Raw genomic sequence first — 27434 nt, forward strand, 5'->3', positions numbered from 1 at the left:
ACGGTTAGCACCACACAAAGGTTAAATGTGCAAATACTGCTCTCTTGGTTTCAGCTGTGAAAGAAAAGAGATAAGAACAAGAACATATAAAGAGGGCATGAAACTTGTGAGATGAAGGACAGGAAAGTGAAGGGTGAGGGAAAGAAACTGGATCATCAAGTGCTCACTGAGCACCAACGGTATGCCTTGAACTGTGCAAGCACTGGATGACAGGGCACAGGGTAGAAACGCCTGCACAACTCTCAGATAAAAGGGTACAGGGTAGAGATGTCAGGAAAATCAACCTCACTTGGTCTAGGATGGCCAAGAAGTTATAGTTCACTCAGATCCCTTGAAGAGAAATTAAAAGGAAGGGAATTAGCATTTTTTAAGTGGCTACCACCTGCAGCTAGTTTCTTGTTGAATTCACACCCTTATAGGGCTTAGAGAGTTAACTAACTTGCTGGTAAGAATCTGCAATAAGTTATTACTATATTATAAACCTAAAGGGAAAAGGTAGGGAGTGGGGTAGAGTAAGAACTTGGACAGTTTTACAACTCTAACACCCAGAAATCGGGAAGGGGTGATTGAATAGGGCTATGCATGAAATTCAAGTTGGAAATGAGAGAATGTGTGAGCAGAAGACCCTAAAATCTCTGCCAGCCTTGACTGGGTGAGGTAACTTTTGCTTTTTAGGTATCTGTATCACTCAGAAATAAAGATAAGCTAGCTACCACCTGGGGTCCACCTGGGGGCTTTCCTCCCCTCCTCTCCTCCTCTGCCCCTGCCCAGCAGTGAAGCCAAGCAAGAAAGGGAATAGTAGGGCTGGAGACTTAAAAGTTAAGACCAAATGGGGACTCTGGTTCAGGAAACAGAGAGGAGGAAAAAACCTTGAAGCTATAAAACAGAAAAAGCTGGAGGTACTGGGGGAAGGGAATACAGGGATGTGTGCAAGAGGAAGAGTTATTAAGTTGGGGGTAGGAGGATGAGAGACATGCTCTAGTGAACTTGCAGGGTGCCCCTGAAGTCTGTCTGTGATGATCCGCCTGGGGGAGAGTGTGCCAACCAGTTGGACCTCTCTGATTGTTTCATGTGTTTTTTTTTTTTTGACTATATAACTTTAGAGAGATCAGCATGAACCTAAAGTATGTTCAAACTTCCTTCGGATTCCTTTGTGCATGTTTGCTCTGTGGAGGGCAGGAAGAGAAAGGACATCTCGCACCTGCCTGGATCACTGAGTGCTGAGATACCACCAGCCATGAAGTGTAGGAGGTCGACGGTCCAGTTCACCTTATTCAATCACTATCTATCAGGTGGTTTTCTCTACTGGGTCTCTTAATGGGGATAATTTCTGAAAGGGATGCTTTCCTGCTCAATGGCTGTGATGAATGGTATTATTTCCAGTATCCACTTTTCTACATGTGAGAGGATTCTACATGAGCATGCATTGCCATGTGACCCAGGGCCTCCCAAGGAATGACAATATTTACCTGTCCAATGACTTCAAGCTTGGCCGTGACTTGCTTTGGCCAATAGAATGTGAGTGGGTTGATATATGCTCTCTCACACGCACATGCACGGAGCAGAAACCATAGGTTTATCATACGGTTTTGCTAGCTCTCTTGTTTTATTCCTTCTGCCATAAGAATGGCACGTTTCAGATGGGGCTTCTACTTCAGCCTGAATCCTGGATGAAGGAGCAACAGAGCCACAGCCAACCCATCGCTCAAATGTAGTGAGAGCTAGAAACAAACCTTTGCAGTGCTTCTTTCTGCAACATAACCTAGTGAAAGTTGCTATCACGACAATTTTCTCTGTATGCCCTCCTCATTTTATATTGCCCCAGCATTTTTAGGTCCAGTGTTTGTAATAAAGGATATTAATTCCTGTGGCCGGGCGCGGTGGCTCACGCTTGTAATCCCAGCACTTCGGGAGGCCGAGGCGGGCGGATCACGAGGTCAGGAGATTGAGACCACGGTGAAACCCCGTCTCTACTAAAAAATACAAAAAAAAATTAGCTGGGCGTGGTGGCAGGCACCTGTAGTCCCAGCTACTCGGAGAGGCTGAGGCAGGAGAATGGCGTGAACCCGGGAGGCGGAGCTTGCAGTGAGCCGAGATCGCGCCACTGCACTCCAGCCTGGGTGACAGAGCAAGACTCCGTCTCAAAAAAAAAAAAAAAAAAAAGGATGTTAATTCCTTTTCACAAATACCTTTCCTTCTTATCCCAAGCTATAGAAGACCATGTCACAAAAAATCATGACATGAAAGAGAGAGAAACTGGTATATTGAAAAAGAAGGAGAAACTGAGTATATCTCAGGTCTTTGGGAGAGTTAGCATTTTGTGTATAAAAGCACAGTGGCCAGAACTCTTACCAGGGCATATTCTGTTCTAACCACATCTAAAATGGCCTCCTACTCCTCTAGACAGAAGCATCAGCTTCCACCCTAAATCAGTGGCTCTGCTACTCAGCCCTGTTTTAGATTCACCTAGAGAGTGCGTCAACTCAGATTTCCAGGCCCCACTTTGAGAGTCAGATTCAGTAAGTCTAGGATGGGACCTAGAATCCTTATTTCTTAAACATTCCCCAGGTGGTGCCAGTGAGATGCCAGGGTGGGAAGCCAGGACTAGTCCCACTCCACTGGCAGGCTTGCTGGGCCTTGAGAGTGCCAGCAAAGCCCAGGCCCTGAAGGGTTCTGAGGCTGGCGTGAGATGCTGGCCTCTCTGGCCCAGATGAGAGCCCAGGCCTTGTGCTGGAGAGCCCTAGGAATTCTAGGAACACCCTGCCCCCAGTGGTCTTTCTTGGCAGGAGGACAGCAACAGCAAATGTGAGTGTATTTGTTTTCCTAGTCCTCTTGTATATCTTGCCCACTACAGCTTGTCAGGTGGGCTGAGTCCTCCTCCACCCCTGAGCGGTGGGAATGGTATCAGCCATGGCTGCCAGCTGAGGAGACCAGGGAGCCCAAGAGGCCTTCTGCTGAAGTCTCCATAGAGGTTGATAACCACCTGCCTGTGAACTCACTGCTTACCTGTGGGGACTCAATACCTTTCAATAGTCCTTGGATTGCTGTCCTTGAAGTCTCCCAGGAGTCAGACCTGAGCCTCAATGAACAAAGGAAAATAACAATGCATAGGAAGAACCCAGCCACCAGAGAGAAATAGAGCTGCTGGGGGAGACAGAAGACAATTTGCATATCATCATAATCATCATCACATCTAAGGATTAAAGCAGGAAAAATGGGTCTAAAAATGAGACTTTCTAAAAAAAATTAGTAGATAAATTGAAGAAGATGGTTCTTGTTGAGATCTGAAGTAGTGAGTTGAAAGATTAAGTGGAAGAAATATACTGAAGCATAAAAAGATGTAAAAATTTGGAAATCTGGAGGGAAAACACAAAACACTTGGTGGATAGATCCAAGAGGAAACGGAACAAACACCAGAAATTCCAGAAGAAAAAAAAGGAACCTATTGAGGAAATGAAATAACTAAACAAACCAAATAAGCCATTTCCCTAAACCAAGGAAAGACCAGAGTCTGTAGAAACAATGAAAATGTCCTATACTCAGGCATATTCTGATATCACATCTAAGGTAGAAGGAAAAAATTCTACAAGCTGCCAAACGGAAACAATGCATAACTTAAAAAGGAAAAAGAATCAGTCTGGTATTTTATCTCTCAAGGCAAACTTGGAAGCTAAAAGATAACATCTATAGACATATGAGACAAAAGAATTGCAATCCTAGATTCCTATGCCCAGCAAAGGAATCACTTGCCAGTGTGAAAGAAAGGCTTCCTTTGCCAGTGTGAGAGAAAGAGATTTGTGGCTGGGTAAGGCAGAGCTTCTAACCATACAAGTAAGCCTGAACAGAGACTCTGAGGGTGAGAGGGGAAGAGGGGAGGAAAAGGTGGTAAGAATGAAACTTGCAGTATAGAGAGCTAAACCTAAATGTGAGGTAATAAAAGATTGACTGGGATTATCTAACATTAGCATCAAATAAGGATTTCCGAAATAAGACAGATACCAGAGGAAACTAAGAACTATCTGAAAGTACTAAACAATGACAGAAAAACTGAGGATAGAGGCAGGGTATGAAGTGGGCAGGCACAAGAGAGGAGAAAAGAAGGAAAAGCAAGCATTCTGTAATGTCAGCTGGATAGAGGCCAGAAGTAGGAGTGTTCTGAAGCTTTATTGTGGTGGTGCAAGAGCCCTGGGGAAACACTGACCTGTTGTCTCCGTATAACAGTACTCTGAGGGTAGGATTCTCACTAGTAGAGGAGAAAGTAAAGAACAGCTTGAAAAGCATCAATGATTTTGTCAGGGACCTGCTTCATTGCTCCTGAAATATCACCAGCCTTCCCTCGACTGTGCCTTGTTTTGACAATTTGGCTCCCGTTTCTAAATTCACCCCACCTGTGGGAAAGACCCTGTTCTGACCTTGGTGCTCTACTTTGGACACATTTGCTTTTGGCTCTGAACTCTCAGCAGCCTGGTCTCCAGCCTCCATGCACCTCAAGTCACACACTTCACCTCTACACAGAATGGGTGGCACAGGGAGTTTGCTGTGGAGCATCTGGGCCAAGTCCAAAATGGCTCTGGGTCTCCTACTCTTGAAGGAAGGTAAAGAAGTCAATTCTGGCGGTGTTCCAAAGTGGTCTCTTGGACTAGTTTAAAAGCTTAGAGATATTGGAATCATCCTTTTCACCTTTCTCCTTTCCTCTTCCACTTCCATCCCCACCCAGGATCCAACACTGAAGTTTCCATTTTGAATTTTGGGTTCTCAGGCAACATATGGCCTGCCTTTTATCGTATTGCCTGTAGCATTCTGGGATTTCAGGAAAGCCTTTGAAAGACCTTGGCCTCATCCTCAGCTCAGCTCATTAGGAACAAACAAGAGATTGGCTGTGGGCCTCTGAATATCACTCAGAACACCTGAAAATGATAGTAGGCTGATCCCTGCTTGTCTAATGCCAGAGAGGTCGAGTAACTTGCCCAAGGTGAGAGCACCTGTTGGTGGCAGAGCCAGGATTAGAATCTACCATTTCCAGTCCAGACCGTCCCGATCCTCTAGTCCTTGCCAAGTCCCCTTTCAATCTGAGGCAGAATTTACCAACATTCAGGATGCCCTGCTCAATCTCTCTTAGATCGGACCATAATTGGTAGCATTGTGTAGCTTGTGTCTGGAATATGAGGCATTTCAGATCATAAGGGTCATACTTCTACTTTTATGCCAAGAAAGCTCCAGCACATGGAAACACATTTAATAAATCCAATAAATGATATGATAAATAATGTATTTAAGACAGAATACTTTTAAAGTCAGAATTACCACTGAGAGGAAATATTTTGCCTCCATGAGGATGATTTGGCTAAACAGAAATTCTAGATGGAGTCCATGTTTTGGACTCATACAGGAGTCCTGCATGCTAACCCATCAGAGAAAGAGAGTAGACGGATTGTAAATTTATCTTCTGAAAATGAATGAAGTCATATTTCTCTTCATTCTGGTTACTCTTGTAAAGACACAGCAGGTGAATAAAGCCCTTTTTCTATCTTATCTATTTGCATATTATTAAACACTGAGATCATGCAATGCCTCTGCCTCCTAGCAACAGTGTACTGGTAATTCTTGGAAGAGTCATAAACTACAGGGTGAACGAAAAAAGCTTCTTGCTCTTATCTAGTGTTGTGGGATATAAACTATAGGCATGAGACAGCAGTTTTTTTTTATTCTTTTAAAGGTCACAAAGGATAAATGATTACAATAACATTTCACTCACTGACTCTAGGTTTTTACTAGTAAATCCTGATATTGATTTCAAAAGCTGCAAATCTTTAATTCAAATATTTCTGATCGGACCATAAGTCCTGAAAATCAAACCTTTTTCTGAATGAAGGATCTATGAAAATAGATGATGGATTTCATGGGCTGTCAAAGCAAAAATGTTATATTTCATAGTTTGTCATTGAATATGATATAAAACACCTCCAGGTAGGTTATTTATATTGATAAAATTATTATTCTTCAACATTGGAAACTGTTTTCTGGGAAATAAAAATAAAATATAAAAATAGCTTTTGCCACAACTAGAAATTCTGTGCTTTAGAATTAGATAGTGGAAAATAATGTGGATAAATGCCAAAAGCCATTTTCTTTAAGTCAAATACAGTGTGTGCTATTGCAAGGATGGATAGGCCAGGCTGGACTGCTTTTCCCATCAGACACTATATAGAGTATCACCTATCTACCATTATTTTTGCTGGAACTACAGGAGTTTTTTTTTTTTTTTTTTTTTTTTTTTGTGAGAGAGGGTCTCTCACACTCTGTTGCCCAGGCTGGAGAGTACAGTGGCACAATCATAGTTCATTGTAACCTCAGACTGTTGGGATCAAGGAACCGTCCTGCCTTGGCCTCGTAAAGTGCTGGGATTACAGGCATGAGCCACTGTAGGAGTTAATATTCTAACTCTCTTCTTTGTTGTTGTTGTCATTGTCCTTTTTTATACTTTCTTCCCAGAGGTTAACAAACATTAGATTTATATTTCAGTCAGGTTAAGTATGCCCAAAGTTATTCTTCCCTTTCTGGGTAGTGATTGTGAGATTAAGAAGCTAGTTTGCTTTGCTATTTTCTATGGCTACTGTCAGTGGGCCATACTCCAGCCAACTTTCTCAGGTAAATCTAACACCACAGCTCCCCAGACAACTAAGAGTTGTTTTAATGATTAAATTCAGATAACACATGTAATCTGGCATATAGTAAGTGCTCAACTAATGATAGCAATAATGATAATACAAATTATTATTATTTTCATTATACCTAACGAGTAATTTCTAAGGCCCTTGGCATGGAGTATGGTCACTAGTTTAACATGATTTAGAAATTGCTCATGGTTATATATTACCAACTAGAAATAGAAAAATGACATTGTTGGAAAGGGAATAAGTCAGATATTCAGGGAATATGCAGGCTCATATTAGGAAGGGAAGATGCAGGCTCAAAGAGCTCCCATCTCAGATCCTGAAAACTAGAGTTTGGGTTTCATTTACAACAGTACATAATCTCAGCTGCACATAAGAGAACTTGCCACTTCTGCTCAGTAAAATAAAAGTCACTGACTACCCGTTTTTATTTTAGGCAGTTAGATAGTTAACACATCGTTAATTTCTGCACATACTCAAGCTCAATATCATTGTCAGTTCGGTTTTATTTCCACCTCCTTTCAGAGATCCCTGGCTGGAGGTAAAGACTTGTTCTCTGAGTGTCTTTGGGTATACTAAAGCAATATGAATCTTTAGGAGCTCCCCTTCTTTGGGGGCAATTTATAACTCAAAACAGCAACAAATTTTCTTTTCAGGGTGGAAATACTGACAATGAAAAATGAAGCAGCTTTGAAATATACATTACTGTAATTAAAATGACTTGCTCTTTGGAAATTCCTGAGATAAGTCTTTATTGCAACTATTATTTAATGATGAGCATAATCATTAAAGGCTCAATCTCGAAATAGTATCAGTGCCAGGATCTGGATGGTCCTGCGGCATTTCAGATTACAGAACATGGCCGCTGGTAGATGCCTCAGCTCAAGATTCTCTCTGCCTTTCTTTTGACAATGTGAGGCCAAGGCCAAATCCAAGGCAAGCATGTGCTTAGACTGGTGTTCCCTAGTACACTGTTATAGAAGCCACCAGCTGATGGGCTTTGTAAAAGGTGTGGTCAAAACTGGCTGGGTAAAGTTAGTACTCTACCATTTGAGGCACAATGCCCACAAGGGTATAAAGTCTCAGAAATTGTACAGTAAAGGCACCTGTTTAACTTTATTTAATATATAATTTAAAAAAATTACTTTAGTACCAAAACACTTTTTGTGGGCATGTAGTACATCTATTAATATTCTGTGGAGCAGTGTTCTGTGAGATACCAGTTTGGGAAATATTAGCTAGACCTGTGCTTTTCATTCCTAGCTCTATTACAGAATCACCTGGGGGCTTAAAAAGTATATCAATTCTGGCCCACTGCCCAACTTTTTAAAATTGGTCTGGGGTGACATCCAGGTATTGGTATTATTTTCAAAGTCTCCCTTCCCTAGGCAAGTCTAATGTCCAGCCAGAGCTGAGCGCCACTGACAGAAGCCTCTCACTTATGCATCCCAATTATCCCCTTTCTAATGCATAGAGTCATAGTGAGTAAGAAAAAAAAAAAAAGCTCTCCAAAGCTCTGATGTGCCTGAGAAAGAAGCTTTTCCTGGGGTCAGATCTGGATCTACTCACTGATCTTGGAGTTTTAGCTGATATTTGGATTTGCCTGTTCATGGACTTACTTCCTATCACACTTCCTTCTCCTTGGTGGTTGTCATTTTCAGCACGAAGGGACAGGCTGTCTGCTCCACCCAGAACCTTTCCTGAAAACCTACACCTGCCACTATACCAACTTTACGTAAATAACTAATAGCACTTCCTCACAAAAAATGATGAGAACCTCTGCTGTAGGTAAACATTCCAAGACTTTATCTACAATTTATGAAAGCCTTTCTCCCGTTGAGCTGGCAAGTCCCGGAAGCCCCAGAAATGTCCATATCATTAGTGCAGTTTCCCTGGGAAGTGGGAGCTGGGGAAGAAGCCTGGGAGGTGGAGCCTCAGAAAGCTGTGTCTAATGTAGATTTCTAGCTTTAACTTTGTTCCTTGTGTCTGAGATTTTCTAGAGTTTTACTGGAAGAGAAAACCCATTTCTCCTCCTCTTTAAATAAGAAACAAAAATTTACTGATTAAGCAAGACCAGAGAGAAAAATGAGATGACTTTATAGACTCATTTTATAATATTCTAAGCAAATGAGATTCATCTTATTTAAGAGTATAGAAGAAACGAGCACTTAATATTTATTGAGCATCTACAATGTGCTAGGATACATACAGGTTTTTTCATATTTCCATCTTATTTAATCCTGACACAACCCCTTGAGGTGATTCTTCTGTTCTCACTTTTGTGACTGTGGAAAGGGAAGCCCAAAGAGGTTAAGGTGTTGTCCACAGTGGGACGTGAAACAGAGCTGGGACTTGAACCCACGTCTAGTGATGGTGATGGCCAAACCACAGCCAGATGAGCCAGTTCTCCACTTCTGCAGCGCTCACCATGAGAAACAGAATGTGAAAAACTCCAACCTAAGATCAGTGACTTGTTGTTGAGAGCTCAGGTTTTTCATCTGGGCTGCATCGTGACTCTCAGTGTATTTCATATCATCTCCAAAATAGTATCTGAATTTTATACGCATATTCTCTTCAATGTTCTACTGTGGGCTTTGAAACAGAAGAAGGGTTAATGCTGTGGTGAAATGTGGCCTGTTCTGCCCCCTGGGTTCTTCTTTCACTACTCAAAAAATACGTAGGTGTCAGGGTAGACTCCTATAATGGTAACAACGTGAACTTTGGATTAGACCTGGATTTAAATCTTATACTGTGATTACTAACTCTGTGACCTTCAGTGACTTATTTTACCTCCTTAGGCTTCAGTCTTTTCATCCATAAAATGAGGTAATAGTAACATTTGTCTCACAGAGTTGTGAATAAACAAGATTACAACTCAGGTCTCCTGAATTTACTTTCCATTAGACGCATATACCCAAACATGTAAAAGATCTAAATGTTTCACAGCTTTCCAAGGCTTATCATCTGTGAAGCTCAGGTAGATTTGCAAGTTCGGGTTTATTTATCAGTTCATTAATTCAGTCATCAATGTATTGCTTTAGTCATTCAACAAATGTTTTATTGAGTGCCTACTATGTGTCAGGCATTTTGTTAGTTACCGGAGATAAAGCAATTTTCAAGTAGCTTAGAGTCTAACTAAGGCAAATCTGACTGTATCATTATTTATACCCATTAGAGGTTCACAGGAATGATATTCACTCACTAATTTGTTAATGCGAGTCTGCAGAATTAACATGCATGTAATAGTATTCAATCTAAGTTAATGTGTTTGCCCATTGTTGATTATCATAATTGTTAGTTATAGTTAATTTCCAATCTGACTAGCTCTCTGGAAAAGCAAAAAGCACCTTCCCTCCATTTTGCTGCTCTGAACTGGGAAAGAGCAGATGCCCAGGTGAATAGCAGTGAAGAATGTATACTCAGTGAGCTCTTACAAATCAAACTGTCTGCCCTGAATTAGGCTCAAGTCCGTAACTAATGACAACTAATGTATGGATTCCTGGCATTGAAGCATTTGGAGTTTAACTGTTTGTTGCCACTGAAAGTGAATGCCTTTCCAACATGTAGCCTGAAGTGCTGAGAGGGCAGATCCTCAGCTAGGACTGAACGTCAATAATTTAATCATTTATTTTTTCTTGTATGTTTTATGACACGTTCTTTTCAGAGCATTCCCTAGTTGCTTTGATTCACATATACATTCCATCAATATTAATTTTCTGTGTTATAGTAACAACAAAAGAGTAAAACCAGAAAAGAGGAAAACCTTATTTTTCCCTATGAATAAACCAGGTCCACATGAAGGAGAAATTAGAGTAGACAGGTGGCACTGCAGCCTATTATTCAAGGCCCAGGCAACCCTGACTAGTTCTGTGGTTCTCTCCTTTGCTTTTCTCTGAGGAAGAAAAATCAGCTTGAAGAGTCAAGCAGAATGACGAACTTTTTAAGGGCAAGATAATTCACAGGATCAGTTAGTGATAGAGTAACTTTGGGGACTTGCTTTGCATTTAGAATACCCACCCTATAAGGCATGTTAGTCCTAGCAGAGAGAGGCTTGCTTCCACACCAAAAGCCCTAATTCACTTTCCACGGAGGCCCTCCCCATCCCTCAGCGGCACTTCCCTTTATCAGGCAGATAAGATTAGGGGGGCCAACATCTATCTTGTATGCATCCTATGACACTGCAGATGAAAACTACCTGCCCTGGTATGGTGCCACATTTTTTACATTTGATTTTTATGGATGAAAGCATTGCGTCATCTGATACTTATAAAATACCACATTTGCCACTGAGAGGCTTCTGTGTCCAAACATCTGCCCCGCCCCCCATGTCTCATCTTGATCTTCACAGCTGAGGCCCATCTGGATCATCCTCCTTTTTCCAGCTGACAGTGAGAGAGCCAATGAAATGCCTTTTCCTGTTGCTGGGTGACTGTGAATATTTTGAAAACAAGTTCCTTAAAGGCAGCAGCTTCAAAGCCTGCCATTGGCTGGCTGGGCATACTGTGCAATGCTGACTCATGAAGGCTGGCAGAGGAGTGACAGTTGGGAATAGCTATGCAAATATATTACTGGCCTGATAGTCCACTGGAGGGAAAGACTATTTCAAGGCTGAGTGACAACTATAACATACCCTGTCAGAAGAAAAATAAATCTCCCTGAGTCTACATTCTGGCATCTGAAGAACATTGCAGAAAATACTGCAGACAAAAAAAAGTGCAAAAAAAACCAAAAAACAAAACAAAAAAAAACTCAAGGTTGTCCTACCCTCAGATCTCCTGCTTTTTATGGTCTGATGAGCAGTTCTTCCTGTTCAAGAAATATATGGGTATTTCCACATACTTTGGTAGAATTTGTGTTCATACATTTTAAAGCCCAAGCTTGTTTATTTGGAAAATAATTTTCAACAAGTCATGGAGGATTTTCTTTGCTTCCTTGTCTCCAGCGTCCCTTCCTTCACCTTCCTCCCCTGACCTTCAAGTCCAAAAATCCAGCAGGCACAGTATGCGGTCAAGTGTCAGGGGCAGCACTGGCTGCATTTTATCTCACTCTGTCCACTTAAAATATTTGCATCCTGGTGGGAGGATAAGCACAGTCCTGTCTAAACAGCTTTGGGATTCATCTTTGCAGCTGGAGAGAGCTGTTTGGACACAAGTAACTGCTTTTGCTAACACTGGGTTAACTGTTCATACACAAATCTGCCAACCAGCCTCTAGAAAGGAATGTCCTTCTACTAATTGAATTCTAATGAGGCCAGGAAGTAGATTAGGAATTGAGCTATTTTACTATGAGTTTCAAATATCAGATCTAGGGATGTTTGGCCTGTCTGATCTCCTTAATTCTCCACCAGGTCCCAATAAATTCATGAAGAAATGACTAGAAGAAATCTGTGGGTTATTGGTTGATCCAGTTGCAGGGGGCTTTTCTGTATATCAGAGACTACAGTGTTCAAACACAAGAGAAAGAGGCTGTTCTGAGATGACCTGATGGGCTAGTCATTAGTGAGGAGTTCCTGTACCAATTTAATTGTCATGTCCCTGGAAGTTATATTTATTTGCCTTATAATATTTGGGTAAGTTTGAGAGCTAAATCAGGGTGAGCATCAGTGGGGTCACCCCTGATTTCTATTTAGTTGTGGAAATAGAAATGCTTTAAGGATATAGTAGAACATTCTTTTCAATAATGCTATATAGCCAACATCACTTGTGGAACCACTTCAGCAGACAGAGCGATCACTTGTGGGTGTCACCCAATTTCTAGACATTATGAAGCGGCTCTTGTGAGCATCTCGCCTGTATCCCAGGAAATGCCTGCCTGCCATAAAAGAGGGCATGCGGTCATGCAAAAGTTACCTGCATGTACTGTGAAGGACAGCTATGATACCCTCCACCAGGTACCTCTTTCCTTTCTAGAACTGGCCCTCCTTCTGCTGCGACCCCATGTTTTCACCTGGATTTGATTTTTCTAACTGGCACACTTTTCTAAGCACACACTCCTCATCACAGTTGACTGGTCCAGGGATGGACATGGGAACCAAGCGGGCCAAGCGGACCAATCAGAAAATGTCCCTGATAAACTGGAACTTGGGAATGCGTAGTTCCCTTCTAGAAGGGGTTGGTAAAAGATGAGAAACCCTGGCTTTGCCAGAGGCCACTTTTACCCCTTTGTAGAGCAAGACAGTCTGCAGTGAGCACCCAAGGGCTCCATGTGCAATGTGAGGCTTTTCATATTTGGCCCAGGGGGCCACCTGGGTGCTTAGTGGAGAGTCACAGAAGCCAGCCCCAGGAAGGGCCAAGTGGCTCTGAGGGTAGCAAATGGTTTTGCAGGAGCCCATTCTGTGGGGCAGGTTTTCCTTTTGGTGTGCACCTATACTCTCATTTGTAACACTTCCTGGGAAGACTTTGGGCTTTTGCATACTATATAGAGGAAGGAGATTTTACATCTGGGACCTTGGGGCTATTTCAACCCTGCCTTCCCACTAATGAATTTACCACACAATAAGAGAAAGAGTTCCTGTGGGGAGAGAAGCTTGTTTGCACCCCAGGTCAGACAGGGCCACTGCTAACACTAGAATAGTGGGCCTGTGGTCTTTCAGGGGTTATCAAAATAACCAGCTTTTGCCCTCACACACAACTCCTCAGAGAACCGGAGTAAAGCTGTTTTCAAGAAGACCACTGATGGTTTAAAAGATATTTCAGGCAGAAGCATGAATTTCTTCATGGTTTTAAAGGGAAAGAAATTCCCTTTAAATTCATATTGGAGCGATGTCATCACAGAAAGCCTCCCACTCTCTTCTCGTTCGTTTCTGAATTCTAAATCTTTTCTGTTGGTGGTGAGGGGAAGAGTAAAAAGTGGTTTTCCTCAAAAGCCAGCTTCAGTGGTTCACAGAGTTGTTTGACAAACTTAAGCCCAAGTGTTGAGGACGGCCACCTGTTCCCGCAGAAATCACAAAGCTTAGTTTTCACAGAACTCGTCTCCATCTCCGGGAAGGCCAGAGGTGAATTATAGCATATGTTAGGAAAACGAACCTAGTAGCAAGAGGAATGGGATCACTCAGCACAGGAATTGTTTGAAATTTGCCCTTTGGAGAAAATAAGTGCTGTTAGCGCCCACAAACATATCCCTTGAAGTTGATATTCTAGAATGTTGAAGGCTAAGGAATCATACCTGCTCAAGCAATGGGGCTGGATTACTTTTCAAACTATGTAACCTTAAAACAAACAAACAAACGAATACACGAACAAACCAAAACATTCTTAGCAAGGTCTGTTGAAACCTGCACCCATCTATCGAGGAAGTAAACCAAGATTATTCAGGGGCTCACAATCAGATCATAAGGAGAGGGTCAAGCCAAGACCAGAAGAATCTCAAACAAAAAGCATTCCATGACATTTCTAAAAGGATCTTACAAATTCAGCATGCCCACCCATACCTCAATTTCTTAATGTGTGCAATGTAGTTACCTGGGCGTTTCTCTTTGTACCTCAGTTTTATCATCTGTAAAATAAGAAAAATAATAGCGGGGTTTATGTGAAGACTAAATAAATTAATACAGGTAAGGCATCAGAAACAGGCCTCGTAGCTGGTAAAATGTTCAGTAAATGTTTATTTTCCATATGACTGTCACACGGAGTAGACCGAGCATATACTGGGGCCCAAGAAAAGGGCCTCAGCAGCATGAACCAAGGTCTCCAAACTGGCAGTGTAGCATCTCTCTTAGCTGCCTGATCCTTAAATGGGATAGAGCTGCTGATGCCTCCTTCAGAGGCTTGCTGTTAACATTCAATGAAATAAGAGCTATGAAAGCACTTAGAATCAGCAAAAATGCTGTGGTTATCATAGCATTTCTCTTAGTGAACAGCAATATTTGAAAATGTATAATGATTGGTATCATGTTATCCTACAGAAAGCCCAGGAAATGTATTTTAAAGTCCGTCCACCTGTAGATGCTTAACAACAGAACAGTATTTAAGCCTCTTATCCCTGGATAGGTTGAACAGAGCCTCACTGTAAGTTCTTACCAGCCCTTCTCAGACTTTCACCTTTCGTGGGTGTGGATTTGATTATAGTGAGTGTAAAGAAGTACCTGTGGATGCTGCCGTGGGAAGGCTTTCAGAGCCAGTGAGAGGCCAGATGCTGGGGCCCTCAGCCTGGGGGGATGAGGTGAAATCTGTTTTGAACTTAGATCCCTTCTACCATGTGGTCTTATAGAAACGATTCTAGAGTTTTCTGTTACAGTGGGACTGTAACAGACTTGGAGTTTTTATTAAAATTCTGACTTGTTCACAGCCTAATTCCTTTTAGTCTTAACGAAATGCTTTAGGCCCTGGATGGAAACATCATCCTGAATTACATGACAGTCTTAGAATATTCTCTGTGGCGGCCAGGCGCGGTGGCTTACGCCTGTAATCCCAGCACTTTTGGAGGCCGAGGTGGGCGGATCACAAGGTCAGGAGATCGAGACCATCCTGGCTAACACGGTGAAACCCTGTTTCTACTAAAAAAAATAAATAAATAAAATTAGCCAGGCATGGTGGCGGGCACCTGTAGTCCCAGCTACTCGGGAGGCTGAGGCAGGAGAATGGCATGAATCCGGGAGGCGGAGCTTGCAGTGAGCCGAGATGGCGCCACTGCACTCCAGCCTGGGCGAGAGTGCAAGACTCCATCTCAAAAAAAAAAAAAAAAAAAAAAAAAAGAATATTCTCTGTGGCTATTCTTGTTCTAATCCTGCTTAGTTTAATTCCTTGGTTGTATAGGTATATGGGCATCACATCCAAAGACAGAAAAATCCTGCACAGATGTTGTGTATTGACTGTAGATGTTCTGATATGTGGCTACGGTGGTGTCTTTGTGAATGTTATGAATTGCTTCTAGGGAAGCGAAGAGCACCTCAACAGAGCTACCGTTTCACCAACATGCAGCATTCTGGGGAAAAGGAAGAGAAGGAGTGCTTGATGGCTCTATCAGCTCTGGCAAGGAAATGAATGCATTGAAGGGATAGAGTGCAGGCACACAGACAGAGAGGCTCAAGTCTCCTGGCTGCACGCATGCTGCAATTACACATCACAATAAAAATAATTAATGTAGCATCTGACCTGCTGACCTCCAGATGCCTACTGCACCACCTGATCAACAATCCCCAGACCTCCACGGTGCCTCCTTGGCCACCTGCTGGCTGCCTCACTGGGATACAGCAAGCACAAGGGCCTTACCCAGGCTTTGTTCTTAAGGCTAAGCCAAAGGGGAGAGTCCCCCAGTCCCTCCACCTCATGCCTGTGCAAATGAATAAGCTGTCCATGTCACTAACATATTCCAGGTCATGCGTACACACAAACATTATTATATCTCGATATTACTTTTAAATTACTGTCTTTGGGGTTTTAACCATTCTCCTAGAAATGTGGCTCAGCAAATCCTTACGTGGAGCAAGGATGGCACCCAGTGGCCAAAGTGCTTCATCTCAGACCCTGTTTTCTCAGGGATTTTCCATTTGCTTCTCTCTTTGGAGACAATGAATTGCCATGAGATCCTTTTGTAAAGCCAGAGTTGAAACTCCAAATCATCTGACTATCCCGTTAAGTTGAAGCACATACACAAACACACACACACACACACACGCACGCACACACACAAATTGAAACAGTATCAGGAGCTAATTCAGAATAGCTAAAAATTTTGAAAAATCTTTAAAATTTTACCTTGAGAGTTTTATGTTAAAATCATCATATTTCAGATGTGCAGATTACCATCCATGATGTTCCCAATATCAAGTATCACTATAGGAAATATTATAAAAAATGCAAGCCCAGCCTCACATTCTTCACTTCATATCTTCCCCCAAATAGTCTCTAGTTCATAAGTGCTCATGCCTTAAACATAAGACTTTATCACCTGACAAGTGCTTTATCATGAAACTGATGTTTGCAGTCTCATATCCTTGTTATCTTTTGTACAAGGTACTTGGCAGGCCTGGAGAGCACAGGATAATAGAGTGGGACTGCTCTTTTTCCTTTGAGCTTTCCAGATGTCAAGAGATTTTGATACAACTAGATAGCCAATCAGACTGTAAGGAAGACAGGCGAGATGTCAGAATAATGAATCATATACTCTCTTGCTAAGAATGATGCAATGTCTCCATAATGTTTCTGTTTCCAATTTCCTTAGGTTTCCAAGTAATCTAAAACCCCAGGGCAAAAAGTCACATGGATAGCACAACTACAATACAAAAAGAAGTTTCTAATAAAACAACATTACATATTAATTGCCCAAAGAGTACCATAAACAGTCTTACTAAAAGTCAATATGTTAAGTTCAGCCAACAATTCTGTCTTTCTCAGACGTCATTACCATTCATGCTTATTTGACCCCCAAAATGTCAAAATGCCACCAAGATTCCAAGAATAATAGCTGAATCAAAAGAAATGACTTAAGAATGAAACTCCATGACATTGCTTCCATTTTCCTACTCCACCACTTGAAGAACAGCATTGTCTTCAAGATCAGACAAAACATTGCAGAAGAAAAACCAAAGCAGAGGGGTTCCATTTTTCTTGCTGGTTCTTTGATCCTTAGTTGCCTTCTACGTAAAATGGAGATATGCTAACCCTGCCCTCACCAAGACTTTGTGAGCCTCAGGTGAGATAATGGACATGTACATGTTTTTATACACTGCTATTTCTTATTATTTAATACATTTTTATTATTTAAACATGTATAGGTAGCATTAGCGTATAGTTTTTATACTGATGAGATTGAGACTCTTGTTTTACCCACATAATCACACATCTTCTCATGAGTATTATTATATTATATTACCTTTCAAATATAATATAGTCATGGGGGGCTTTGGAAATTACTTATATGTAATTAAATCAAGCTGAGCTATCTTCAACAGAGCTTGAATTCAAAAATTTGAGTTTTTGAAAATCATAAAAACCCCTAAATGTTTTGTCAACATTTATGTTGTTTTATGTTTTATTTTCCCCTTTCTTCCTAGAGATAAATTTTATAGGTTCACAAAATTATAGCATTTTTTAGCTAGAAATGGCTTTGTTTTGCAGATGAGGAAACTTGAAGCCTAGAAATTGAAATTAACCAAAAGGTCTCGTGGCTGCTTTGTCTTTTTATACACTTGCTTGCTCTTGTCTTACTGTATCCATGGTTTTACAAAGACTGTTAAAAGGGCAGATCTGGCTACTGAGACTGCAGAAAACCCTTCAGCCAGACATTGTCTCCTAACTTCCTATTTCCTAGGGTGTCTTGAGACCAAGAGAATTATGATTCACAAACACTTAAAAGATTTTGGATGAATCCATTTCCAAATGAGAAAAAATAGGAAGAAAAGCCAAACCAGAGCATGATTTCAAAAACAGGAAAGACAGAATATAGAACTATATAAAATAGTAAATACAAATACAAATAACGAAGTATTAGGTGTTTTGAAGGTCAAAAAAATAGGTTTAAAAAAATTTAGTCAGCAGGGTGGTGGTAGCAGGATACATGAATGAAGAAATGTATTTCATAGTAAAGAGATTGCTGAATCAACTAAGAGTTAAAGGCAAGGGGCTTTTGCCTCCAGCAGGGAAGAGAGACACTATCATTACAGCACACTCCAAAGAGGATAGGAGTACCTATCCTAAACAAAGAAAAGGAATCCCTTTATTTTCATATAGTTTAGGGTGCACAGGACAATAACCAGGAACATAAAAACAAGGAGTTTTGAACAGCATAAAGCAAGGGTTGGGGTGAAATTGTCAGAAATTTCCATTGTCATAGGTCCCTGCTTCAAAATTCCACCCAAGCATTATAATTTCTTTTGCCATAAAAATGGCAAACATTTCAAGGAATTTGGTCACAAAGTAGAAATTTCTCCAGCACCCAGGTGCAAGGCATGGCTTTAGGTGATATAAGGGTTACCAAATGAGTAAGTCAAGGATTCTCTCCTAAAAATGCATCTGCTTTAACCATTTGAGTAGACGGGTGCACCAAGATTTATATTGCAAGGTAGAAAGTGATGAATATGGTAGGGAGAAAGGCAAATGAGAAGGTCACTTTTGATTGAAGGACAGCAGGAATGACTTCATGGAGAAAGGGGCAGTTGAGAAGGGTCAGATAGATCGTTAGGGCTTTATATATACAGATAGGGAGAAGGATGGATGCAAACATATAAAAGGACAGGGAATGGGCAGAAAACACCAAGTAGAACTATTTGGTTAAGGATGGCTCAGTGGGAGCCTGGGAAACAGGCTGGAAAAGTGAGCTGAAAGTTAGAGTTTGGAATACTTTTAATGTCCAATTAAATAATTCAAATTGAAAGAATCTAGAGGCTTCTAGAAGATACTAAATTTTGTGAGCTGGAACCTACGCCAACAGAAGAGTTCACCTGTTCATCTGTTAGCTGTGCACAGGATGGATCTGGGACAGGGTCAACAGCAGGAGGCAGGAGCCCAGCTAGGAGAGCAGTGTACAATAATTGCCTGCCTGAGGGAGAATGAGGATCTGAACTAGTGAGGGCTGTGAGGATGGACAGGAGCAGGAGATGTTTGGAAGGCAGAATGGACAGGACTGCATGTGGGGGAGGGCAGTGATGAGGACCCCATGATGACTGTACAATGATAGCCAAAGTGTGCAACTGGAGATTGAGGGCAACAGAAGCCCAACAGCCAGGAGGTCATAGCTCTGTGCACACTGAACGAACAGTAGAGGGAAGGCCACCCATTGTCATGGCTAACCCAAGCGCCTCTCACTGAAGTGAGGGGCTACATGTTCTTCATTTCCTGGCATCACAGCTAGAGTTATCAATGGATCTAATTAGAGGAAAACTAAAAAGAAGATAGTGATACAGTCCCAGATGCGCTAGTGTTCTGGAAGGTTCTGATGACTTTAACCTCTCCAGTTCCCTTCACAGTTCAGGAGTCAGGGATCTCATTGGGCCACACTGTTGCTCTCCACTGGACCTTCAGGACTTGTCGCCGCTTTGTTCCTAGTGCTCTGACACAAAAATGAGCCCTCCTTTATTTCACTGCCTCAGGTTCAGACTTCCTGTGCCTTTCCGTGTGACACTTAGGGAATGCAGTGAACTCTGCTGTGCTAACATGGGGGAGGGAGAAGGTGAGAGAAAATCCTCCAGGCCCGCTCTTCCTCCCAGGGAAAGGAGATGCTCACAGTGACCTTCTGGGGACAGTGTACTCGCTTTGTTTTCAAATAGAAAGAAGTGACAAATAGGGGCTGCCGAAGTTGATGTGAGGGGAGGTCAGGGTCACCACAGGATGTATTTTGGTCAGGTGGGTCCTTGAAGGGCCCTCAATCCCTAGCTGCTTAGTTAAGCAGGAGGGAATACCAGCCTGGGCTTGCAGACCTGGTTCCCCCCATGCTCAGCACCCACTCCCCTGCCCTCCGCCACTATCTTCAATACTCAAGAGTGACAAAGTACAACCATCCTTTTTCTGATGTGGCATTTGATTAAGACACAATTCATAAAGAGAGCTGGACATTTTAACGCAAAGCACTCCACATATTTATGGATGCGTCCTGAGCAGTGCAAGCCACCCGGCTCGGCTGCTGCTCGTGAGCAGGAGATGCCCTTTAGGGTGCTGATGCAGCTGTTTCCTCTGCAGTCAATTTCCTGGTGAAGGTTCAATAACCTTCCCTGACGATAAAAAAAAAAAAACTCGGATATTAAACTTGACATAAATACTATTTAAAGTCAAAACAACTTCCTAAATTCCAAAGGCGGGCACAAAAGAGGAGGCAGCATACGCTAGGTAACGAATTCCTTTTATATGGCTTCGAGGTAATCTTTTAACCAACCTTAGAAATGAGCCGACATGCACTGGAAAGCCACTGTTGGGATTTCAGAAGGTAGCATTTCAGGAAGGCCATGAGAACTGAGACTGTAGAGAAACAAGACAAAGCTCCTGCCCTCTTTCTGGTACCCAGAAGTCCTGCTTTATCCCTGGCTGTGGAGGAGCCTCTATGGGTCATCCACCCTGAGGGGGAGGAGCTGGAGGTGCCCCTACCTATGGGGTGGGTAGTAAGCAACCCGGCCTCTGCCTTCCCGTAGCTGTCCATGGGACTCAGGTCTACCCCTCTTCCTCTTCGGCATTCTCTGTGTCGCCTGAGTTTGGGTAAATGCCATGGTGTTACCCTCTGTCTGCATAGTGCACTCTGCCTCTGCAAGGGGCTGCTGCAAGGATTGGGCTCTTCCAGGGCTTTGGAAATTGATTGCACAGGGCGGTGGCTAGCGCGTGTAGTGCCTTTGTGCCAATTGGAGAAATGAGCGCCACCTGGTGGATCAACTACTAAAAGGCACCCCATGCACTTGGCCAGCCAAGGGAAGGGGGGGCAGCCCTGCATCTGCCTGCTGTGCAAGGGGCCCTAGTGCAGGGCATACGGCAGACACATCTCCTGGCATAGCTGTAAAGGCAGTCTTGAGGGCTGAAGCTTCTTATTATACACGATAGACTCTTTCATGGATTAAAGTGTCTTCTCAAATCTAATTTTTTTTTAAGCCTAGTAAATCACATCCTATTGCTCAGTCTGCAAAGGAGGTCATAAGATCCTATTTTTGATGCAGTCATTCTTATTTCAGTATATAAATGCCACAAGGAGTACCTATTCTTGGTACTTTATTTTATTTTATTTACCAGGATATTAATTTGTGGCCTAGGCATTAACATTGAAAACTTGAAATATGTATGAGGTAGTCCAAACCCAAACCCCAACCTGAGTTATTGGTGCTTAATTACTGAGGCAGTTATAGTGCTGTAAATGAGTTCATCTCTGATTGCAGCCGTAACCCATGCAGTTCTCAATTGAAGGAAGGGATGATACAAGGTGGCAATATAACACCACAACATCCATGAGTTGATTTTAATTGGTAAACTGGCAATATATAGTGATAATTGTTTGGTCTGTCCACCGCATTGGAATTTAAGGAAAGTCCATAAAATTACAGGAGCATATAATTGGGGTACTAAATTCATTTTCTTATGTTATCACAGCTGGCATCTTTAGGTTATTGAAAGCCTTTAAACCAGCCATCTTCAAGGAGATGTAATTGTCAATATGGTCTTTATACATTATTCCTGTTAGCACAGAGCTGCAGAGATATAAACAGTCACTAAAATCTGCACAAATTTTCAGTATATAACTTTCTTATTTCAAGTTCATGGAAGATCAGTAAATGTTAATGAGGATTGAAAACCATTTTTTAGATCCTGGTTTCCTCATTAGATGCACAGGGCAATCAACCCATAAAGGATAATTTATTGATACTACAACCTGAATCAGACTTTCAAAATAGTTAATCCATTAGTTCCAGGAAGTTCTGTGATCTTTTTGTGTATAGGTGAACCTACAAGAAAGACTGTTTCTTGAAGTATAAATGATATATCAGAATCAGGAAAAATAAACCCAAATTCTGACATTCTTGGATGAGTAATTATATGTTGTTTTACCTATTTATTCCGGCTGGACAGTCCAAGGACACTTCTAGAAAGGTTTTCACACTCTAATCCCATTCTCCCACCCATCACTACTACATGCTCCTCAAGGAAATTTTTCCCAACAGAAGTAATAGGGTTATCAGAACAAAACAGAACAACAACGCTCCCCCTAACAAGGCATTCTAGAATAGGGGGAGAAAATCCCAAAACATAAAGGAGTATGAAATGGGAAGACCAGATATGAGGAAGGGTAAGATGGCATCAGCCCAGCATTAATGATTATTGAAAGATTCACTACAGGTTTATCTTATGTGAAATCAGTCTTCCTTTAGGCCCCACCATCTCTGAGTACAAACGGTACAAACTAAGAGTAATTAATGGTGTATATATCACATTCTCTAATAGTACAGAGTCTCCATCTCTCCTACTTATTTTTGGGAGTCCTCAGGGTATACCTTACCTGTCCTTAAAATGTGACCACTGAGCCTGCATTGATTCCATCCATGCCATCAGCTTCCGCTGGTCACACAGGTAGGAAGGGCCCTGCCACAGGTCCGTAGTGATGCTTCCTTCATTAGGCTGCTGCCTTCTGTTAGCACACTGACCCATTCTATCAGGAGCATCTGATGCACTGAAACCATACCAAAGTTCATGCCTTCTATGTTTACTCACGTTCTCAGCTGAGAACATGGATCCATGGGAGGCTGAGGTGAGGGATAAATCCAAGGTACAAACTACATGCTGAACTTGGAATCATCTAGACACTGAGGTCCGTGGCCTTAACTTTCATGAGGAAGAGTTCTTGACTCAGAAGGCCTGTTAGTCTCTCATGTAAATAACTACAACTAGCTTGTCTCCCAGACATTTTTGCATCCCAGATGTGGTGCAGCTTGGGTTCCAACTGAAGTCTGTTATATTTACGTATGTAAAATTTGACCTCCAGATTTTTGTCAGCATTGGATGAATCAGTTTCTTCCCAAACTCTGGCTTAAGCTCTGAATCACTGATCACTAGTCTGGTTGGGTATAATCCAATACATTGGGACTCAGCCATCCTTTAACTCAGTGGTCCCCATCCTTTTTGGCACCAGGGACCAGTTTCATGGAAGACAATTTTTCCATGGACCTGGGAGGGGTGGGGGTGTGGGGATGGTTTTGGAATAAAATTGTTCTACCTCATATCATCAGGAATTAGATTCTCATAAGGAGCATGCAACCTAGATCCCTCGCATGCGCAGTTCACAATAGGGTTTGCGCTCCTATGAGAATCTAATGCCACTGCTGATCTGACAGGAGGCGGAGCTCAGGTGGTAATGTTTGCATGCCTGCTGCTCACCTCCTGCTGTGTGGCCTGGTACCAGTCCATGGCCTGGGTTAAGGACCCCTGCTTTAACTCATGAAATCTCATGGATAACTGATTCCAGACTTCAAATCACTGCACACTTAAAAACATTTTTTTACAATCACGTTTGTTAAAAAAGTACTGCAGGTAGGAAGAATGACAATATACTTGAACGTAAACATGGTTTGTCATATGTATTGGTCAAAACAAAGCATGTATTTACTATTATTTAACTACAATGTTAGAAAACTGCCACTGCACGTACTCCAGCCTGGAATTTCAGTAAACGCTTTTCACTGTCTATGTGCAGGATTATGTTAAGCCCACTACATTTTAATGTTATTGCTGCAGTTATAACAGACATCAGCTACCAATTAGAACAATGTTTTATTTACTGTATATATCAAGAAAAATCCCATTTTAAAATGGTTAAAATGATCTACTATATCTCAGTTACATTGTAATCGGATACTAGCTAATATCTGTCATGATAAAATCTGGAGTAAATCAGTTAAATTCTTAATCTTGATAATTTTAAGATAAAATAACTCTTTGTTCTCAAATTTAAAAACTTCATATTTTAGTATATTTGTGAGCTAACAATAGAAATGCATACCAAATTCCAGGACAATGTTTTCTTTAAGCAAAAAATTAAGCCTGAATGTTGGTGCCTTTAGAAAGTAAACAGCTAGGCCAGGCACAGTGGCTCATGCCTGTAATCCCAGAATTTTGGGAGGCCAAGGCGGGCAGATCACAAGGTCAGGAGTTCGAGACCAACCTGACCAACATGATGAAACCCTGTCTCTACTAAAAATACAAAAATTAGCAGGGCATGGTGATGCGCGCCTGTAATCCCTGCTACTTGGGAGGCTGAAGCAGGAGAATCACTTGAACCCGGGAGGTGGAGGTTGCAGTAAGCCGAGATTGTGCCCCTGCATTCCAGCCTGGCTGACAGAGAGCAAGACTCTGTCTCAAAAAAAAAAAAAAACTAAACAACTATGGATTTTGGCCTGCTATATCTCTGCGCAGCTCTTGCAGTCATATTTAGTCATATGAGTCAAAGCTCATATTATCATCTTTACTGTCTTTCTTCTTGCCTACCCCTACCCTCTTTTAGCAATGATGATAATTATAATAATAGCAAAAATATAATATAAACATTATATTAGCATTTTAGCAGGAACTGGATATTTTCATAAATAGGATTTCTAAATAATTGAACTTTATTGGCTAACATAAAAAAGGCTTAAATATTTTTGATGGAAAATTTACAAAATTTATATACATTAAAATTTATATGAAATACATAAAATAATTATATATTATCACCGTTTTAAAATTTTCTTAATAACTAACTGCTTCAAATTCTAGAACCATTGGTGCTCTTCGGATTTATTTATTCATTCACTTCTCCATTCATTCATTCATCCATTCAACAAGTATTTATTGAGTGTTACTATGTCCCAAGGACCATAAAAGGCAGGAGAGACATAGCAGTGAATAAAACACAATTAGTGCTGTCTCGATGGAGCTGAGGTTCAAGCTGGTATGCAGGATGTTTTCCTCTGCAACAAATGGGCCCTGACTGCTGTGGTTTTAGTTGTTCTGTCTCCTCCCTCTGCTGTCAGCTGTCACCTCTTGGTGGCACCCTATCTCTCCCTTTTTATCTGGGTTACAATTGCAGGTCTTTCCCCAAAGCATCTCTCTGTGTCAATAATAGACCCTATCCTTGGATGGAGCCTGAGCAGTTCCTATGCTTGCAGTATATGTGCTGCTTCTGGCCCTTGTGAGGAGTTCTTTTATCCCTACTCTCAGTGCTTGGAACAAACATCTTCCTTTGCTCCCTTTCGTCATTCAAGTGCTCAGTTCTAATGATCTGATTCAATTCTTAGGCCCAATGGTCTCTGCACCATATATATGCAAATGGGACTCTTAGAAAAGTATCCATCACCAAGTGATATTACATTCTAATATTGCGGTATAAAACATGATCTTTCTCATGACTGTGGTAGCTTTTCCTGATAATTTTCTGAACTGCCACCTAAATATAAAAAGGCAGGCACCAAAACTTTCAAAAGGAAAGGAAATCAATTTCCCTTTACTCCCGTGTTTTGCTCATTGCTAAAACTGCCTGGTAGGAGTGCAGGGACACAAGCAAGAATTCTGAATTGCACTTAAGGAAATGGTAGTAACTAAGGTGAAAAAGAATATCTAACACTCATTCATAGACTCATCAGATGTTGGAGTTGAAAGGGGATCACTCTGTGCGGTAGTGAAGCATGGTGGTTAAGAACTCCAGTTCTGGGACCAGATTGCTATACCTCTTACAATTGTTTGACCTTGGCCTGGCATCTCCATGCTTCAATTTATTCATCTGTAAAATAGTATGTTTTTCACAGGATTGTGAGGATTAGATGAATTAATGCAGGTAAAATGCTTGGTAGTGTGTCTGGCACACGGCAAGCACTTAGTGTTAGCTATTACTATCTCAATCTCGTCACATATTTTTACAGATGGAAATACGGCCCTTAGCTTTTAACTGAACAGCAAGTTAGAGATAAAACTGATGCCAAAACCAGGTGTCCTGATTCTCACCATATTACAGACTTTTTTCCCTGATATCGTGCTTTCTTAATAAATGGGAAGAAATACTGAATCATGTAAATGATTATAAAATGACTACTCAGTTATATATAAGTCCTTCTTCCCCTCTAAAACAGAAATATACAAATACACCTTGGCCCAGTGCTGGTCCTCCAGCTCCCAATGGGCAGGATTAATTCTCTAGAGGCATGTGATGGAGCTCAGGAGGCCAGGAGAAGTTTAACTGTATGCACTAATAAGGAAACCATTTTCTTCCTTACCTTAAACTTGTCAACTTCAGCTTTTGAACACGTTGCATGGTATGATAGCACCTGATTCAGAAGAAAAAAAAATTTTAATAACTAGACATGACTGTATTTTCTGAAATTCTCCTGGCTTAAAAATAAGCTTTGCTCATGTATATCACCTTGATTTAAAGGTGGACTTTAATGTATGACAAGAAACAACATGTCTAATAACATTCTCTGACGTAATTCACATATTAAATAATTTTTTTATACCGGGATTTTTCTATGGGTAGTTATGTCATCAAAAGGACAATGGCCAGGTGCAGTGCTTCACACCTGTAATCCTAGCATTTGGGAGGGCGAGATGGGCAGATCACTTGAGCCCAGGAATTTGAGACCAGCCTGGGCAACATGGTGAAACCTTGTCTCTACAAAAAATTCAAAAACTAGCTGGGCATGGTGGTGTGTGCCTTTAGTCCCAGCTATTCAGGGAGGCTGAGATGGGAGGATCACCTGAACCTAGGAGGTCGAGGCTGCAGTGAACTGAGATCATGCCACTGCACTCCAGCCTGGGTGACAGAGTAAGACCCTATCAAAAAAAAAAAAAAAAAAAAAAAAAAAGACATGCTGTGGCTCAAAACTATAGTTCCCAAAGGATATGAATACTTGCCCTGTGAAATGCTCTACAAGCAAATGAAAAGCTAGAGCACGTGTGTGTGATCTGTAGCAAACACTGTAGGTTGATGACTCAATTTCCATTTCCTCACCTATTCTCATTTGCCTGCTTTTATTATATTAGGAAAGATTATATTGATACATATCTGTGACCCCTTTTGTAAGAGGATTGTACTTCCTTGCCCTATTGACATCAGCATTGGCATGTGACTTCTTTTGGCCAATGGGAAAAGTAACAAATGCCACTTTTGAGTGTGTCTTCAACAGCAATCACATGGTTCTGCCACCTCCTTTTTCCCTCCGCCATGGGAAGGGCATGGCCTGAGAGGGGCTGATCCTTCCGTCTGAGTTCCCAAATAAAGAAGATATACTGAGCAGAACTGCAGCCAACCTGCAGCTGATGACATGTCATGTGAGTGAGAATCAACTTTTGCAATTTATTGACATCATAACTCACTGGTACAGAGGCT

General features: G+C 41.6%; 1 protein-coding gene across 2 annotated transcripts in view; it reads right to left on the bottom strand.

The window, feature by feature from the left end:
• Window positions 1–27434, bottom strand: part of PDE11A (phosphodiesterase 11A) — a 443979-nt gene that overhangs the window by 119091 nt on the left and 297454 nt on the right. For both annotated transcript variants that reach the window (XM_055289828.2, XM_063644786.1), the window contains exon 10: window positions 26323–26373. In XM_055289828.2, the coding sequence (XP_055145803.1) occupies window positions 26323–26373 (51 nt within the window). The remainder of the gene's footprint in view (window positions 1–26322; window positions 26374–27434) is intronic.

This window comes from Symphalangus syndactylus, chromosome 8 (assembly GCF_028878055.3).
Source record: "Symphalangus syndactylus isolate Jambi chromosome 8, NHGRI_mSymSyn1-v2.1_pri, whole genome shotgun sequence".
In the NCBI taxonomy this organism is placed as follows: domain Eukaryota; kingdom Metazoa; phylum Chordata; class Mammalia; order Primates; family Hylobatidae; genus Symphalangus; species Symphalangus syndactylus.